We start from the raw sequence: 16,430 nt of genomic DNA, 5'->3' as shown, positions 1-16,430 counted from the left end.
CAATGAATTCTGTGCCGGTTAATTATTGTCTATACATCTTTTTAATGACAGTGTAATTTGTTCACATAATCTAGAGCAGGAACCACAGCACAGTGTGAACGCAAAAGCAGCAGCCCCCTAGCATGAGCCAAGATGCGGCAGCTTGGAATTATGTCCAGACCATGTATTAGAGAAAGTCCTCGGTCTTCTGTGACAAGCAGATATTTAGCAGAACAAAGTTAAGGATGTGAGATAAAGTTTCATTTGTTTGACATCCTCGTTTCCGTAGATGAGTGGCTTGGAAAGCCTTTTTGGCACCTCTCTAGTAAAGAAATTCTTAATTGTGGAGAAGTGCTGGCATGGTCCGGATTTTTTAATATGAAAAAAGAAGACAAAACAAAGAAAGGATTGTAGCCTTTCATAAGACATTTCTAAAGCCTTGTTAAGACAGTATAACTTTCCCTCTTCAATTACTTCTATGAAAATTTTCACTAATTTTTCCCTATGTCTGTTTCAGCTGTGGAAGCAGTTATTGCAATGGGGAAGCTAGCAGAAAAGCCATCTCAACGTGAAGACAAGGTCTTAGTGGATGGAAATACAGGCACTAACCTCCTGAGTTTAGCTGCCCAAATTGCTTTAGAGGTAACATTGTCTTTGTTTTGCTTTATTAATATAAGTAGGACAGCTGTCCTACTTTTAGTATTTCTAGGTATTTCATGTATTTCTAAGTATTTCAAGCTTCAGGGACCAAAGTCTTACTATACATAGCCGAACTGATGTGTAAAACAAAGTAGAAAGTGGTTTCACATGAAAAGAAATTTTGTCTTTTTAAGATTTGTTCAGGAAAATAAAGGTTTCTAAGTTGTAAATATGGGTAGCTGGAAATGGTATGGCATATTTCCATAAGGTTCTCCCCAGCAAAATGTTACATTTCTTTTCAGCTTCTGAGGTTTGATTTTTTGAGGTGCTAAGGGAACCTGTCTACAGAATGTACAATAACGAAAGACTGCAAAGTCAGTTGTCCCGCCTGTTTGCCTGCGGGTGGTGACTGAGTGATGCTTGAACTGGCTAATTACATTGGCATAAGTAGAAGAGGCTTTTGTTTGCCTTTTAGGGCTTTTTCACAGCATTGTAAAGCACGAAACCCTCTCCAAGCTGCAGTGGTCCCGTTCTTCCCATAGGCTCTTTGTTTGTGGAATCATATGACTTCTCAGTATTTTTTTTTTCTTTTTATTGGCTCTGAGACCATTTTCTGTGCAGAGTCCTTTGGTCTTTCCTGCTGATAGACTGTGCAGACCTTCACAAAGTGCTTTATTTCTTTGGTGAAGGTGGAAACTGAGGTAGCATGGTTTAATTTGTTTTAATTTGTTTTCAGAATGAACAACAAGTTGTGGCTATCAAAGCTCTGGAGTACTTATCTGAGCGTTCACAAGATTGCCAGCAAGTATTTGCAGCTTTAAAGTAAGATACTTAAAAGGAAAGAGAACTTTTTCTGACTTTTTTTAAAAAGAATTTATGGTGTTGAAGTAGGTGAAGAACAGAGTAGATGAAAGATTAGTTAATAGTCTTTTTGGTGCTGCTTGTGTGCCTCAGTCCTGAACTCTAGCATCTGCATGTTTTAGTTTTCTCCCAAGAAGGTAGTATGTGTAGCTCTGAATTTTATGATTATATTGTGATGTGAACGGATGACCAACGATGACCCTAATGAGACTGCGACAGTGTATCTGGTAGAAATACCAGTTCATTTGTATCCTCTGATCAAGCAGTATCTATTAGGAAAACAAATATTATGAAACAAATATATTCCTTCTGATATTTCCTTAAAGTTTTTCTCAAAGTACATTTATTTACTTACTATTTACTTGAGAGACAGAATGAGATGGACTGAATAAGGCAAAAGGGTGGGAAATAGAATAATCTTATTCTCAGTGTGACACTTCTGAATCCTGTGAGCTATATAGACTGATAGCATAAGAAGGAAAAGTGGGCTTTTTCCTGGAAAATTCTTTTCTAGTCTCATCATTGTTTATTTCTCTCATATTTAGGTGTTTGGTTCGTCTGACGTTGTCAAAAGTCATGGCAGAAAGCGAAGAGAGGTGAGTCCATTTGCAAAAGTATTTTCTTAATGACGGATAGGTTGCACGCATAGTATGATATATATACAGGGCTTACTTTCTTACAGAGTAATCATGAGATTAGCTTTTGTGCTAGTTAAAGATCCACCCAGATCACTTTCTGGCTTGACCTAATGGCATCGCATCGGACCATCTCTTCCCCTTGCATAAGCTTTTCTTTACATCCTTGCTCTTTTTCTTCCTCTTTCATTAATGCCTGAGACTGTCAGGTATTTTTGATGGGGAACGTGAGTGAAAGAACTTGAATGTTAACAGTAGGATGAGATATCTTTCAGAGGTTCTGAGTGAGATCTTCCTTGCTGAAGACTAGCCACTTAATAGGATGCTGGCCTGGGAGGAGAACTGTACTGTTGGATTTTGACTGACAAGAAAACAGGGTAATGTCAGTGAACTTCGAAGTTTAATCTGCAGCTCCGACGACTGGGAAAATCTCCTTCTGCACTTCTACCGTGATTTCACTACTGTAGATCAGTAAAACTTATCGCAAGTCTTCACTACTCCTTCTACAACTTCAAATGCTGGAAGTTTCTAATGACTAAAAGTTTGTGAATGATTGTATCCATAGTTACACAGCTGCTTTGTTCCATCATAAATAATGTATTTTGTCATAAGAAAATAAGTGAAACATTTTCTAAAACTTTTACTTTCCCTCTATTTCAGAGATAAAGATATCGACTCAATGCTGACTTACTTGACCTTGGGTATGGTTTTTTTTTGTTTACATTTTCTGTAGTTTTTTCATTTGTGAACGTTTTGTGATGTGATTAGGTCCGTTCCAACTAAGTGTTTAGGGTCCTTATTTCAGTCTAGGTTCTCAACTTTTCACTGAAGTCAGCAGAAGTTAAGAGCCAAGTTAGGCTTGGAGAGCAGGCAGTGTTGTGAAGCTGGACCTCAGTGCTACAGGTTTTTGCTGCAGACTTGTGTTGGAGAAACATTTCTAGTAGAGCCTGTACTTAGCAGCTTCCATCAGACAAAAGGCTCTTCTAGACAGTTTCCCTTTAGGAGAGAAAAGTCAGTCCTTTCATAAGGCGACATATGCAAACAACAGGTATTTACGTACAAGCCGCAGTCTGGGTGGCCTCAAGTGACAGTCGCATGCTCTGACTGCATTGCAAGGACAACGTTAGTATCTTTAGAAGCAGAGCTACTACAAAAGGAAGAAGTTTGGTTTTGTACTCTGAATTAGCAGAGTGAATTTATATTGGCATTAGTTAAATGCCAAGTACTGTGGTCTTTGCTGCTCTAGCTGGTTAAAAGGGAGGATTTCTTAAATTAAATGAATGTCATTTTTTTTTGTCCTGGACTTCTTAGAAAATTGCAAGGAAAAATTGCAAATTGCTGAAAGACAGGAGAGGCTTGTCAGAATTGGTTGCCACTTTTAGTTATACTGTCCTTTGAAAAAGAATCTTGCTTGCACTGGAAAAGCTGCAGGAGTTTTCCAGAGGACTTTCCTCCATCTGAGGAAGTATTCATTCTCACTAAATCTTTTCCCTTCTGTCCTCCTTTATTGGACAACAAAGTTAATGACATTTTAGGACTTTTTGCTACTCTAGCCGTTCTGGCTGTGACTGGGAGAAAACAATGGAGAACCGAACTAAACGAAATAAAGGTTCTTTGAAGAAAGGCCTTAAAACAGTTATTGTATTTTTTAAAATGACTTTTGTGCTAATAAAGTAAAACTTGTCTACATTAGGCTTCAGTGTCAATAAACTTTTTTTTGAAGGAGCAATACTTGTTGTCAGCCTTACATCTCTTACAATAAATGCTATTTGTAAGAAGAACTCTTCATCAGGAATTATATGGGAGTTTTGGGAAACTATGTTTTGTAGTGTAGTTGTTAGACTTGGAAATGCTTTTATTCTGCTCAGAAAAGGCTATTTATGTATTGAACAACACATCTTCTGCAGCTCACAAGAGACTTGCTGAGCCTCTCACAGAAGAGAATCTGACGGGGGACAGAAGGATTCTTGAAGCTCACTGGTTTAGAAAAGTTGGTAGGTTTCATTCTCAAAATCTAAACTAAATCACCTCCACCTCCACTCAGCCAGATGTTAATAAGGAAGAAAAAAAGCATGTTAAAGGTAAAGTAGGTTTATAAAACTTGACACCTTTGGCAGCCCCTGCCTTAACTCATCCTAAAATTCTCCTGCTGTATTTTCTGTCTTCTGAAACTATCGTGTGTGCCTGATGCCTTAAGTCAGTTACCAAGACAAATAGTCTCACAAGGTCCATACGACTGATGGGTTAGCTAGTACCTTATTCACTTCACCACAGGAATTGTTATGTGTGCCCATGATAGAACTTTGAACAGTTCCTCGTTTTCTCTTACTCTCTTAGCTCTTTTCTCTTAGCTCTTTGCAAACAAGACTCTCTGATACAGGATCAACAATTAAGATCAGGCAAATAGAAGGGATATTGGTTTTCTTCAGTCTCTGAAGAAGTTACTGCTAAGAGTAATACTCAGTGCCCCATACTGAGTATGCATGTTCTCATGTGGACGAAATGAAAACTATAAATTCACATGAATGTGCCAGTAAGATTGGTGCATGGTACGATCGTGGTGCAGGATGAGCTTAACTCTGCCACCCACATAGACCGTCTGATCACTCCATTAAATCAGCAGTCCTGGAGTTTACCTTGGTCTGTGCATATGAAATCTAAACCAAAAACGTTACCACAGATAATGTTTTTCAGCAGGATATGTAGCTCCTGTGGAGTTTTCAGACACGTGATGCATAATGTGTCTCTGGATCCTCATTTAGCGGTCTTTGTTACACCATTTTGGTAAGGGCATCAGTGCATTTGTTGTCTACGAATAAGAATACAAGCATAGGGTAATGGATTTAAATCATTTTTCAGATTTGTGTTTTACCTAGAACACAGAGGAGAGAAAATAGTTGAAATCAATAACATAAGACACCTGTCACGATAAGCTTATGCATACGTCCTCACAATGTGGCAACGCTCCAAAAAAGAGTAGCAAACGAGGGAGAGAAGCAGCAGAGGTCAACAATAGTAAACACGAGTGTGAATGGAACTGATCTGTGGTGACTGGACTCATTCCAAAGCAACGTTCTGGCTCACAGAATAAGCAATTTAGAAAGACCACAAAAACGTGTCCCTGGGAAGAAATTACTACGCAAGTTAGAATCTGCAAAGTCACTGTAGAATCTAAACATTTAGTTAAGGTCAGATTCTCATCCATAAAAATCATATAATTGTCTTTAGATGGCTACATCTGATTCATACACTAATAAGCACTATATTTCTATTTCTCCTCCCTATGACCCTGCGGGGGTAAAATGGAGAATGTTTCAATTTTGTTTGCTTTGCTTTGGATTGGGAATATTATTCAACGTTTTTATCCAGATTCTGATCTTTTTTAACAGCATAATAAAGTGTTACTTTCCATGCTTGCTCTTGTGGGGAGGGTATGTGGTAGAATGGATACTTGATTTTGATGAAAGTATTAAAACAGAGGATTTGAAAGCATGAATAATCTGTGTTTAATCTAACGAATCACTGATAATGGTATTTCTTGCTGTTGTTAAATGAGCTGGTGATGATGCTTCATTTAAGAAATTGAATCGTAGAACGTGAACCGCCTGTTACTAGATTGTTATGGGCATAGCCCATAACGTATTGAAGATTCTAGGCTCCTGTTTTAATGTTTTTGTCAGCTTGGAACTTGGCTGTACAATTCCAGAATTGTCCTGAAAAGATGAGAGATTTCTTTGTACTGTCTTTCAAGGTATGTGCTCTCACTAATAGTATCTTTGATCGAGGAATACTGTCATCCATGTAGTTTTGTTAGAAGTTGCGTCCACGTGTCAGATATCTCGAGACGTGCTTGCATGGTCTGAAACATGGAACGCTTGTCGGAAGGAAATTGGCTCGTAATACAAAATTTAGGCATTATTGTCGTACTTTGTTGCTTAAAGACGCCCTTTAAACGGGAACTTTCAAAAATAAACTGGTTCTGAAGTTTGGGAACTGTATCATTAGTATGAACACGTTACGCAGAGACGTACTTGCGTCCTAATCTCCATACAGAACCTACCTGCCCTGTGCTCTTTGTATGTGTTTGTAGAGAATGGACTCCAGCACTCCATACCCTTTATATTTAAGCAGTCGTTTTGTTTAATTATACAAGCAGTGTTGTGCAATATGAACACGTACTCTTTATGACTGATTATTAAAAATGTCATGTATGAGACTCAGCCACCATCCATTTAGGAGCAATATTGTTTTGTATAGATAGAGTTCTCATTACGTGTTTCTATTTTTGGTTTCAGTTGTCCCAGTTTTGTCCTTCTGACAAAGCTGTTCTGATTGCTCAGAAGACATGCCTGTTAATGGCAGCTGCAATTGATCTGGAAATGGGGAGACAGCAAGTAACAGCTTCTGAACAGGTAAGGCTTTGTTCTTTTAACTGATTCTCTACATAAGCATGAAATGCACATTCAGTGTAGCATTTTCTTCTTTTGATTTTAAAATCTTGATTGTTTTACTCAGAACAAACTATTGAAAAGATGAGAACCCTTCATAATTAATGAGAATCAATGCACCTAATGCTTTTTAGACAACTGAAAATGATGGGTTTCTGTAAACAGGTTCTGAACAGATCTGTATCAGCAAGGGGTCAGGGCAGTAACCCTTTCTTAAAGGAGTTTTAGCCTACCTCTTACTATGTAAGGAGTCTGTTGCTAACCACAGATTGAACAGGCAGATAGTTATTGCATCTGTAGGATGTATGCAGTTGCTGAAAATAGTTGTTGATACAGTTAGGATAAAGTTCACAATTTTTTTTTAATGCATACACACTTTTTTTTCTGGTGTATGTACTGTGGTAAGGAGGTTATGGAAAGTGTACCGCGGTTATGGAGGAAGAACAAAAGTCTGCTGTGCAGTGATCATTGCAGAACCTTACATGGCTTTTGTAGAGAACAACACACAGCAATTTGTTCTGTGAGAATTAGTTGTCTGTCAGTCTCAGTGATGCTATTTTATGTTTGAGAGCTAAAATAAGTGATGTCTCTTAGGCACCTAAACGATGCTTTTCTGGAACAGCAGAACTTGCAGCGTGAAGAGGGTTTGTCTGAGATGTGGAGGTCTTTGAAAAAGAGAGAGAAAACACAAAGCAGTAACTGGTGTTAACGATGTACTAATTAGGCTGGTTCTTCATTTATTATATGGCTAAGTATAGAGATCTCTCTACTGCTGTCATTTGAAATGTATGTTTCATTCGCTTTTAAAACTGTGACCTAAAAATAGCTTCTTCAATTTTCTGAAATAGATGGAACTTTTGACTCAGGCCCTTCAACATCTCCAGGCATGCAAGGAGATCTGGAAAGTTCTGAAATTAACAGGTAAGCTAGAAAACGTGTCTATTCAGAGCATTTAACTCTCTGGCTTAGTCACTGTAATCATGGAAAATACAAGGCATATGGAATTGCTGTCCCTGTTGAAGAGCGTTGAAGCAGATGTGTGGCAATATGATTTAAGAACTGGCAAAGCCACTTGTACTTTTTTTTTTGGCATGTTATTGTAGGTTTCTTATTGTCTAGATAGAGTGAGGTGTGGAACAATTTTTTAAGAATGAAGTTTGGTTGACTTTTTTTAATGTCATGTGTTAAATTCCAAGCTTTTTGCTCTAGAGTAGATTGGAACCAGGTTTCCGGTTGGATCACCCAGGTTAAAGATGTTGTAAATGTTTTCCTCAACACTGCTCTTGCCCTGAAGTAAGACAAGATACGGTTTTAATAATTTTACTAACCTCTTTGTGGATAAGGCATTTCAAAATACAGGAAGTCCTAGTAATGTGTTTTGAAGTGCAAAAACCCATCCTCTGTTTCTTCACTATTGCATGCCAATTTAGATCGGACTTACCCCTGGAGACTGGAGTGCGTTCAGCTACCAGCTAAGAGGCTGAGTGACTCTTAGGGCGAGAGAGTACTTGCTTCCCCTTTCAGTAGTGTATTGGTAGAAAAACTCATTAGGCATTTTTGTCTGGCCTGTGGTTTGATTTCTTTTCAGCAATAGGTTTGGGACCCTATGGAGTTTCCATTCTAAGTTGCATAAGTGTTTAAGTTTATTGAAGACTTTTACTTCATGTTCTTTTTTTCCACTTTAACATTATTGTTTCAGAACTTTAGGTTTTTTACATAGCCTGGATTTGAGATTCTCTTTGTCCTTCTGCACTGAAGGACAAGATCACTCAGAAAGACTTCTTCCCTTTTTGTTTCTATCCTGAAAATCCTAAGGGGTTGATTATCTCAGTATAGGGACTTTGTTGCTAGATGGGAATCTCTACTGCAGAGATTTGTGGAAAGGCAGCCAGTTCCTTCCTTCATTCCTTCACTACACCTTGGCTAGCGTGTGGACAAGCCTGTTGCCCTGGAAGAAGCTGAGAATGTTTTTTAGCACTGAACAGAGGTCTTTAGGACAGTTCAGTAAAGGTTTGGTAGTTATATCGAGTTTACATCCTCCTAGAGATTCTGCTGTTCTCCCACGCTTTTTCAGTGTGTTTAAGTATTTCCTGAAGGCTTTTCTACTAGAAAGGGGCCAAGTCTTATAGCAGAATTTGAAGCTAATGGTAAGTTCTTTGACAGATTGACGCTTTGAGCCTGTGGCCTTCTGTTTTCTCTTTTACTTGTTCTTGGAAATGGCTTTTTTAAGTACCTGTACTTTGTCTAGGAGGGTTGCATGAATTTAGCCAATTACAAACAATCCAGATTTGGGAGTAGAGAGGTTGATTAGGTTGTGCTTTGGACATTTGAGGTTGCTGCCCAAGACAGTTTGAGTTCCACTTGCTGTACTATGAAATCTGAGTGCCTTAACAGTTGTCCTGATTGTTGGAAGCAAAATTTGTGCCTTCCTGCATACCATGTAGCTTTAAGTAAGTGAGTAATTATATACAGGCAATTCTGTCTCTCCTGTAGGAGATTTTGCTAAAGACCCAACAGACACATTATTGCTTCTTTATGAATTTGAAGCAAGAGCCAAACTGAACGATCCAACACTCAACAACTTTATGGAGTCAGTATGGGAACAGTCACAAATAGAGATCAAGACACTGGAAATCATTGCATGTAAGGACTGCATTTGTACTTTCATGGTTCTTCAAGCCGTGCAAAATAGCTTGTGTTACTCTTTCCTGTTCATCCAGGATTACTGTGTATTGTGCAGCATGCATAAAATCAGTCTAATCATATATATCTTGTTCTGAAGCAAAGATGCTTAGGATCTCAGCAATATTCAGAGAGCTGTACTTTGAAATATCATCTTTATTACATGGATGATGAACTTAGGACATCCTTCCATTTCTAGAACCTGAGACATCTGTGTAAGTTATGAGTCCAGAAAGGATTGTTCACATAAAATGTTACGAACACCAAACTAGCAGAGGCCAGAGAATGATCCTAGTTGATTCATGTACCCACACAGAGTTTCTGGGTGTGGCCTCTGGATAGATATGCTGTTTCAATTTAATGTAGACATTTGTAAATAGCACTTCTCTATACTGTGTCATGCTTTCGTTACAAAGTTCTAGTCACGCTTTCTCGAGAATACAGTCTAGAATCCAAGGGAGATGTGTAAAATTTAGAGCTGCCACGCGAATCCTTGGGAGGGATTCTGTAGGACTGGAAAAACGCTTATATCCCTTGTCTTGAGGGAATACACACCTGTGCTTGGAAGAACTATACTCAAATCCCACTCCTGCCTAATTTTTCAACCCAGATTTTCATGTTTCAGGAGACCGAAAAAAAAAAAAGAGGTAATATTCATTACTGCTGACCTTATTATTCTTGGGTTACTGCAACAGAAGAAGACAGCAGAGGGAGTACTTGTTAATTATGAAATCTATTGCGTGTCTGTCTTGTCCTCATTGATGATGCTTGCAATAAGAAAGCAGTAAAGAAGCACTAGCTTGTGACTAGCCCGGGCATTGAACAAATCTCTTTTTAGTTGTTTGTCACACGGGACCGGGCAACTTTTTGCAGTTGTTTTAGTGATCAATGGAAGTCTGGCTCCAGTCATTTCTTCTTTATTCTTTTGTTTTTAAGCGTTAGCGATGGAATCTCCAGCTCGGTATCCTGTACTGTGCAAGAAGGCTCTCGAGAGTGCACTGAACCTTCACAGGAAGCAGGCTGCTGTTGATGCTGTGAGATTTAGGTTAGCATTATCACATAGCTTTGCAATGAGCCTATGATTGGGAATGTTGACAGGTAACAAAGCCTGCAGTCTGAAAAAAATGGCTTTTAGTTTATGTGCAACATTCCACTTTTGCTGGCCAACCAATATACCGCTACGGTATGACTGACTAGTAGGTGTTTAAGAGTGTAGTAACTGAAATCTCTTCACTAAGCGTATTTTCCCAAGCAGTTGTATTTCCGATAAATAAATCTATAGAAGAAGAAAATTGGATCCAGAAAGGGCCTCTCGCTGTTTTTTTTGATGAAGGTGTTCATTCCAGGCGTTACTCTGCAGTAGTGAACTAGGTGTTTAAAAGAAAATGAGGTGAAGAGAAATTTAAGGCTGAAAAGAAAGCTATGAGTTGCAAGTTAGCGTTATGATGCCATAGTACATAACGTGATTTATTTTGCTGGTTAACAAACTCTGTAACTGCTATTGCTCATGGAATCTGAAAAACAGCCTGGCATGTCCTTCTCTCTCGGTTGTATCCCATAATGGATTTTTTTTTTCTCCTTTCTGAGTTCCATGCAGTAATTGCTGAGCAGAGGTTACCAGTAATACTGCCTTTCTTCCTCTACACTGAGAAAGAGAAAACTGTTTTCAGAATCCATTGTATTTGCTACCGATTTTCTGAGGACAGCCGAACAGGCAGGATGCTAACTACTTACTTGTCCCTTGGTGAAATTAGAATAGGTATCTTTCTTTTTACTTGCTGTCGTGTATAGCACCCCTACAATATACTGTAAGTCAATCCTTTTGGGTTATTATAAAGCTCAGCAATGAAAATAGTGAATCAATTGTTGCTTTTGGCTTTCTTTTTGCATCGTTTGTATGAATGAGATCTGATACTAGGAAAATGTATGTTTCTGCAAAAAGAATGTGAGCATAGAAATCATCGAGATGGACAGACCAGGATGGAATCATGGTGGCACAAGCTGGTGTGCTAATGATACTAAAATGTAGCTGTTTGCTCTGTGCATATGCTATTACATCCGTTTCCTCTTTTGCTCTGTTTTGATTCCCAGCAAATGCTTACACAGTTTGGTTAATCTCTCTCTGCCATCTGGAATAACAGACCTGGATGCCTGTGTCCTGCAAGAGGTGTGGGGCTACTTTGAAGATGCTCTGAGCATAGTCTGCAGCACAGTAAGTTGAACAGAAGAAAAAAAACAATTGGGAAATGATCCTCAGTACATTTAAAAACGTTCTCCTGAGAATTACAATTATTAGCAGACTGACATTATATGCTGTTATATGTGCTGCAGCTAAGACAAGTTCTTTACTAAACGGTGCAGTGGAATTACCTCAAAATAAATGGCTCTTGGATATTTCCAAGAACTGTGTATTTCTCTAGATTTTGTAACGTTTTTTTGGAGACATTGAAGGCCAAATTTTCAGTGCCTGTTTTAGAAACATCTTGAGCTGGAACATCTATCTTTCCTCTTCTTGCTTTCTACATTGCTACACTGAATATGGTTTTGTAAATGCAGATTACTTTTCCAGATCAGTTTAAAGCAGGATAAAATTTAGGTAACATTGTTTTTTGCTCAGCTCTGTTTGGTTAAGTTTATTTAGGGGGACTTATTACATTCTTATATTCTCCAAATCACCTAGAATTAGATTCCTGTGCTGTGAGTATTTGTTGCAGTGCGTTTGTTCTTGAACTTGTTTCTGTGAGGACAGGTATATGGAGAATGAAATCTTTCTTTTGGTAAGTTCTTGCATTTCTGCTGCTCCTTTCAGGCCTGAAGAATACGCTATACAGGGAAAGTAGTTGTACTGAGGAAGTCGGACGTTTCTACATAGAATTTCAAAGATAACAATAATTTAAGGAATATTCCTGTTATTCAGGGTTAATGAAACCACTGTTAGATTTCATAGCTTCATCGCAGCGCACGACTATTTCTTCAGTCATGTTTGAATATCTCTTCCTTTATGTAAATGACATAAAGATATGCTGTTCCTGGTTTCCCAAAAAAGAACGTGTCCATGTTTGCGTCTGGCTTTCACTGAAATTCTCCTAGTGTTCTTGTTGAGGGATATGAATGAAATGTTAATGTGGACTGATATTCATAAAAGCCTAATTTCATCAGCGCTAGAAACCCTTTTTTGCAGTCTTGCTCATGGCAGTAGATGATAATTGGCACCACACTAAGAAAAGGAAATCAGAGCAGCACATCAGAACATTATCGGTTAGAAAGCTGGTACACCACTTCTGATTTGTCCCTCCTATTCAGGAACGGATGCTGCACTCTGGGCCCTCTTACTTGGAATGAACTTGCTTAGAGTATCTATCAAATAGGAAAAACAAGCCCTTCCAAGCACCCCTTAAGGCTTCACGTGACAAATTCCTTGCTTGTCCTTCGCTTCCCCAGCTGAATCAGTTCCCCACCAGTTTGTTGGTTACTCCAGCTTCCATTCTAGAGTTATCAGTAAGGGCAGCTTTCACTCTGGCAAACCTTTGCTGCAGCGACAGAGAAATTCTGAAAACACTGAGAACTGCTTCTGATCTGCAGTGAGCAAGCAGGTATTGGGATATTCAGTAATGTCTGGATAAACTGCAAAGTACTGCAGCAGCAAGTCCAGCCTGTCTGTACATAGACTGTAGGAAAGCATGCTGCCAGTGTAGTATCATTCTCAGCCCCAGAAAATTGTATTTCCTGTCCTACCAGTAGGTAAGTGCAACGTTATTTATCCGTGTTGGACACAAACTGCTTGGTAGTGGTGGATATGAACCGGCTCAGAAGGAATTCTGTCTTCTGCTTAGCAGAAAAAAAATCCGTGTTTTCCTGCTGTAATATTAAACTCTAATACACTCTTGATTAGTCAGGTTTAAAGTGAAAACTCTATTTTCTGATTAGCTGTAGCTTTGTTTGCTACTCTAGGATGCTTACCCAGAGATGGAGATCCTTTGGTTGATGACAAGAGCCTGGAATACAGGAATATTGCAGTATAGCATTGGTAAATACAAGGAAGCTGAGCAGTGGTGTGGACTAGGAATGCGCTTCCTCAGTCACTTAGGATCTTTGAAGAAAAGCTACGAAGGCCATGTAAGTGTAAGCAGATGGATATGAGGAGGTGAGAATGGATTTGTTAGGAATAGTTGGTAGTGGAGGGGAGGAAGTGTGTGTGGTGTTTTTTTTTTTTTTTTTTGAGGATATGGATCTGGGTGAAGAAACCACTACATATGATCCTTAGAGAATTTCAGGGGAAGCATGGTGCCTACATAATTTGGGGGAGCTTTATGGTGAAAGATTTTTTGAAAGTGAAGACAGAATAGATTTGATACACAGCAGAAAGAGTAATGTGGTGTCCTTTTACTGGAAGGCTTACGCAAATAACTGACTGGAAATAAACTTCTAACTATTTGTGGCTGGGAGGGTATCCTTGTGCCTAGCCGTCATTCACTAAAGGCATGATGCTGTGCCGGTTTAGTTAAATTACCTTTTATGTGGATACTTTTAAGCTTGATTTCTAGTCTAATTTAATCTACTATTAATTGGGTTTAAACTGATGTGATTAAAATTATTAAAGCACATCTTTCCAGGTGTTGCTTAGCCAATTCCCGTGAGGGAGGAATTTGGGGTACAGTACCTCTGTAGAAAGCAACAAGATGTGTTCTTACTCCGTCATAAGTAAGCTTCTGTCTCTACAGTTTTTATATCGGTCTCAACAAAGTACAGCCTGGATGATGTATGCAGTCATCATTCATTCTCGTAAGCACAAGCCAGTCAGTCAAGACTTGCAACTGATTGCAACTCCTATACCATTTTAAGTACATCAATTAAGACAGTAAGAATAGCTTTATACGTTGATGTAAGCATTGGCTATAAGCTATGCTTTATAGCAGCACAAATAAATCCATCTTTGATAGGTTGCACTGGTTTTACTATTTTTTTCCCTAAGCCACTGTGTTCAAATCTGTGCAAAAATCTTTACATCAACCTGAATTTTTAGGTTTAGAAGCAGGTTGTAGTTTCCGACCTATTCCCTCACTTCTCTTCCCTGTCACTTCCTGTTATCTAGTTGAGTGATACGGCTTTACCCATCCTTGTTCACTCAGACAACTGTTGGTGCTTATATTCTCCAGATGATCGGTCTTTATAGTGAGGTGCTGGATAAATTGGACAGAGCAAAAGGGCTTCTTCCACGTCAAGAATAGTGACAGCTGCAACTGCAAAAAAGGAGGACCCCGGTCCCTCTTGGAAACAGTCTGCTGAATGAAAGAGGCTGTTAGTTCTGCGGGGGCATGGCGTCACAGGAGCGTTGGAAGAGAAACCAGGATCTCCCTCTTGCTGTCAGTTTAAAAGTTTTGTACTTTTCAGGAAATATTTATGGAAGAAATGTAATTGTTTTCCTCTAGGGAACCGTTTTCGTTCTGTAATAGTTGGAAATAAATACATAGCTTTCTCATGAGATGGGCCTGCTGTTGTATAAATGGTTAGTTTAAATGTCTGATTTTAGTAGTAGAGGCAGTGCGAGCAATAAAAGTATTCCAGGACCATGCATCTCCTCTGGATGCCATGGCTGCCTTGCTACATAAATATTTATCAAATGATTGTTTAGTTTTCGGTCCATTTCAATATGTGCAAGAATTCACAGCTGTTTGCCAGGCTCACGATTCAATTAGAATCAAAAAAGAGCAGGTGCTCTCCAGCTCACAGAAAAAAGCTAAAGCTTTGACTAGGCACTGCTGCTTCTAGACCGCTAAATGTAACACACCAGCCGTAATTCAGCATGAAATCCCCCCAAATCCGTGTGCACACACAGGCTGGTAAATGGATGGATCCAGATACAGCTGGATTAGCCAGAAAGGTATCTCCAAACTGAAACGCAGCGTGGATAATGGAATGGGGTTAAGAAACTTAATGAGTTCTATGCAACTGTTGCTGTTGCACAGGCAGGCTCAGAAGTTGGAGAAAGCATGGCCTTAGTGTTGTCTTCTGTATTGTAGGACAGATGTGCTCCACGACACATCTTGGTGTCCTAACTCCTAGGCACAAATTTTGGTTGCATTCTACCTGCCTGTGAGTAGAAGGTCTCGAGTGCGAGTATCTTCTGATGCCCCCCCAGCCTTTCTTTGGAAGGAAATAAAGGTGGAGTGGGAGGAACCAACGGTGCACTCCCGTAAGTCCTTTGAATGCCTGGAGACCAGTATTGTGGCTTCCAGCAGAGGCTAGATATAGATGGTATGGGAGTTTGGAGAGAAAAAATAAAGGCAAAACAAAACAAATCAAGAAAAAAGCAGATATGATGCTTGAGTTAAAAATCACTTCACAAATAATTCTGTTTCTCTTTAATTAAGCAATTTTTATTTTTTAAGATCATGACATTTGAGCCCAGCTCAAAGTTTTGCAGAGCCCGGTTTAATTTGTTTAGAATGGTTAATGATCATAACTAACACTATAAAGAAGGCAGGGCTGATGGGCAGCGCTGTCTTTCAGATATAAGATCACCTGGTGTGAGATCAAATCTTACTTAATTTTGATTTTTTTTTTAAATGTCAAAATACATGTTATTAGCACCAGTTTATTAAAGTCTATTTAGATAGGGAGCTGGGCAGCTTATGGCAGGATGATGGCCAGAGAAAAGACGAAATTGCATTAGTTTTACTTCCTTCTGAAAGACTGATGTACTCTGGAAGAATAGCTTCTCCTTGTGGTGTGCTTAGTGGAGTGAACTGGGCCCTTCCCAGCAAGAAACAATTAAAAAATTCAGCTGCACTGTATTATTCTGTCAAAGCTACAGGGCTGTCTCCTTTGACAGTTAAGTAAACCACATATTAGCGAGTTCTACTTTTGTGTGCACCAGGCACCGCTCTATGAGTCGCGTTGCTGAAACTGGAAACCAGCCCTTGTCATACCTACACGTCCTCGTGTCTGTTATGCAGCTGGATACTAGCTCATTTCCTGAAGGCAGATACATGCAGATGCATAAGTCACTGTGGCATTTACAGCAATGCAAGTAGGAACATACTGTGTGAGGCATTTTTTAGTGCTGCACAAGTCAGCACCAGCTTCTGAATAATAGTGCAAGAATGAGACTCCCTCCAGGAGTGAATTTCATTGAAGATGGCAACCAGGGAAGTTATCAGGAAGTTTATAGGATGTGGTGCCTTGT

At 39.2% G+C, this 16,430-nt stretch overlaps 1 protein-coding gene across 2 annotated transcripts in view; it reads left to right on the top strand.

Moving 5' to 3' along the window:
- The window catches only part of TEX11 (testis expressed 11), a 43,548-nt gene that overhangs the window by 20,951 nt on the left and 6,167 nt on the right, over positions 1-16,430 (top strand). The window contains exons 16-28 of one of the 2 annotated variants that reach the window (XM_068957580.1): positions 497-621; positions 1,355-1,440; positions 2,025-2,075; positions 2,775-2,815; positions 4,022-4,108; positions 5,795-5,865; positions 6,410-6,526; positions 7,411-7,483; positions 9,056-9,205; positions 10,181-10,289; positions 11,336-11,456; positions 13,196-13,360; positions 14,401-14,726. In XM_068957580.1, coding sequence (XP_068813681.1) covers positions 497-621; positions 1,355-1,440; positions 2,025-2,075; positions 2,775-2,815; positions 4,022-4,108; positions 5,795-5,865; positions 6,410-6,526; positions 7,411-7,483; positions 9,056-9,205; positions 10,181-10,289; positions 11,336-11,456; positions 13,196-13,360; positions 14,401-14,472 — 1,268 coding nt within the window. In that variant the 3' untranslated portion in view covers positions 14,473-14,726. Of the gene's footprint in view, positions 1-496; positions 622-1,354; positions 1,441-2,024; positions 2,076-2,774; positions 2,816-4,021; positions 4,109-5,794; positions 5,866-6,409; positions 6,527-7,410; positions 7,484-9,034; positions 9,206-10,180; positions 10,290-11,335; positions 11,457-13,195; positions 13,361-14,400; positions 14,727-16,430 lie in introns of those variants that run through there. The other variant, XM_068957579.1, reaches the window with a different exon arrangement.

The sequence above is a fragment of the Struthio camelus genome, chromosome 11 (genome assembly GCF_040807025.1).
Source record: "Struthio camelus isolate bStrCam1 chromosome 11, bStrCam1.hap1, whole genome shotgun sequence".
NCBI lineage: Eukaryota > Metazoa > Chordata > Aves > Struthioniformes > Struthionidae > Struthio > Struthio camelus.
The sequence above is the reverse complement of the archived record's forward strand: the minus strand, read 5'-3'. Positions and strand labels throughout refer to the sequence as shown.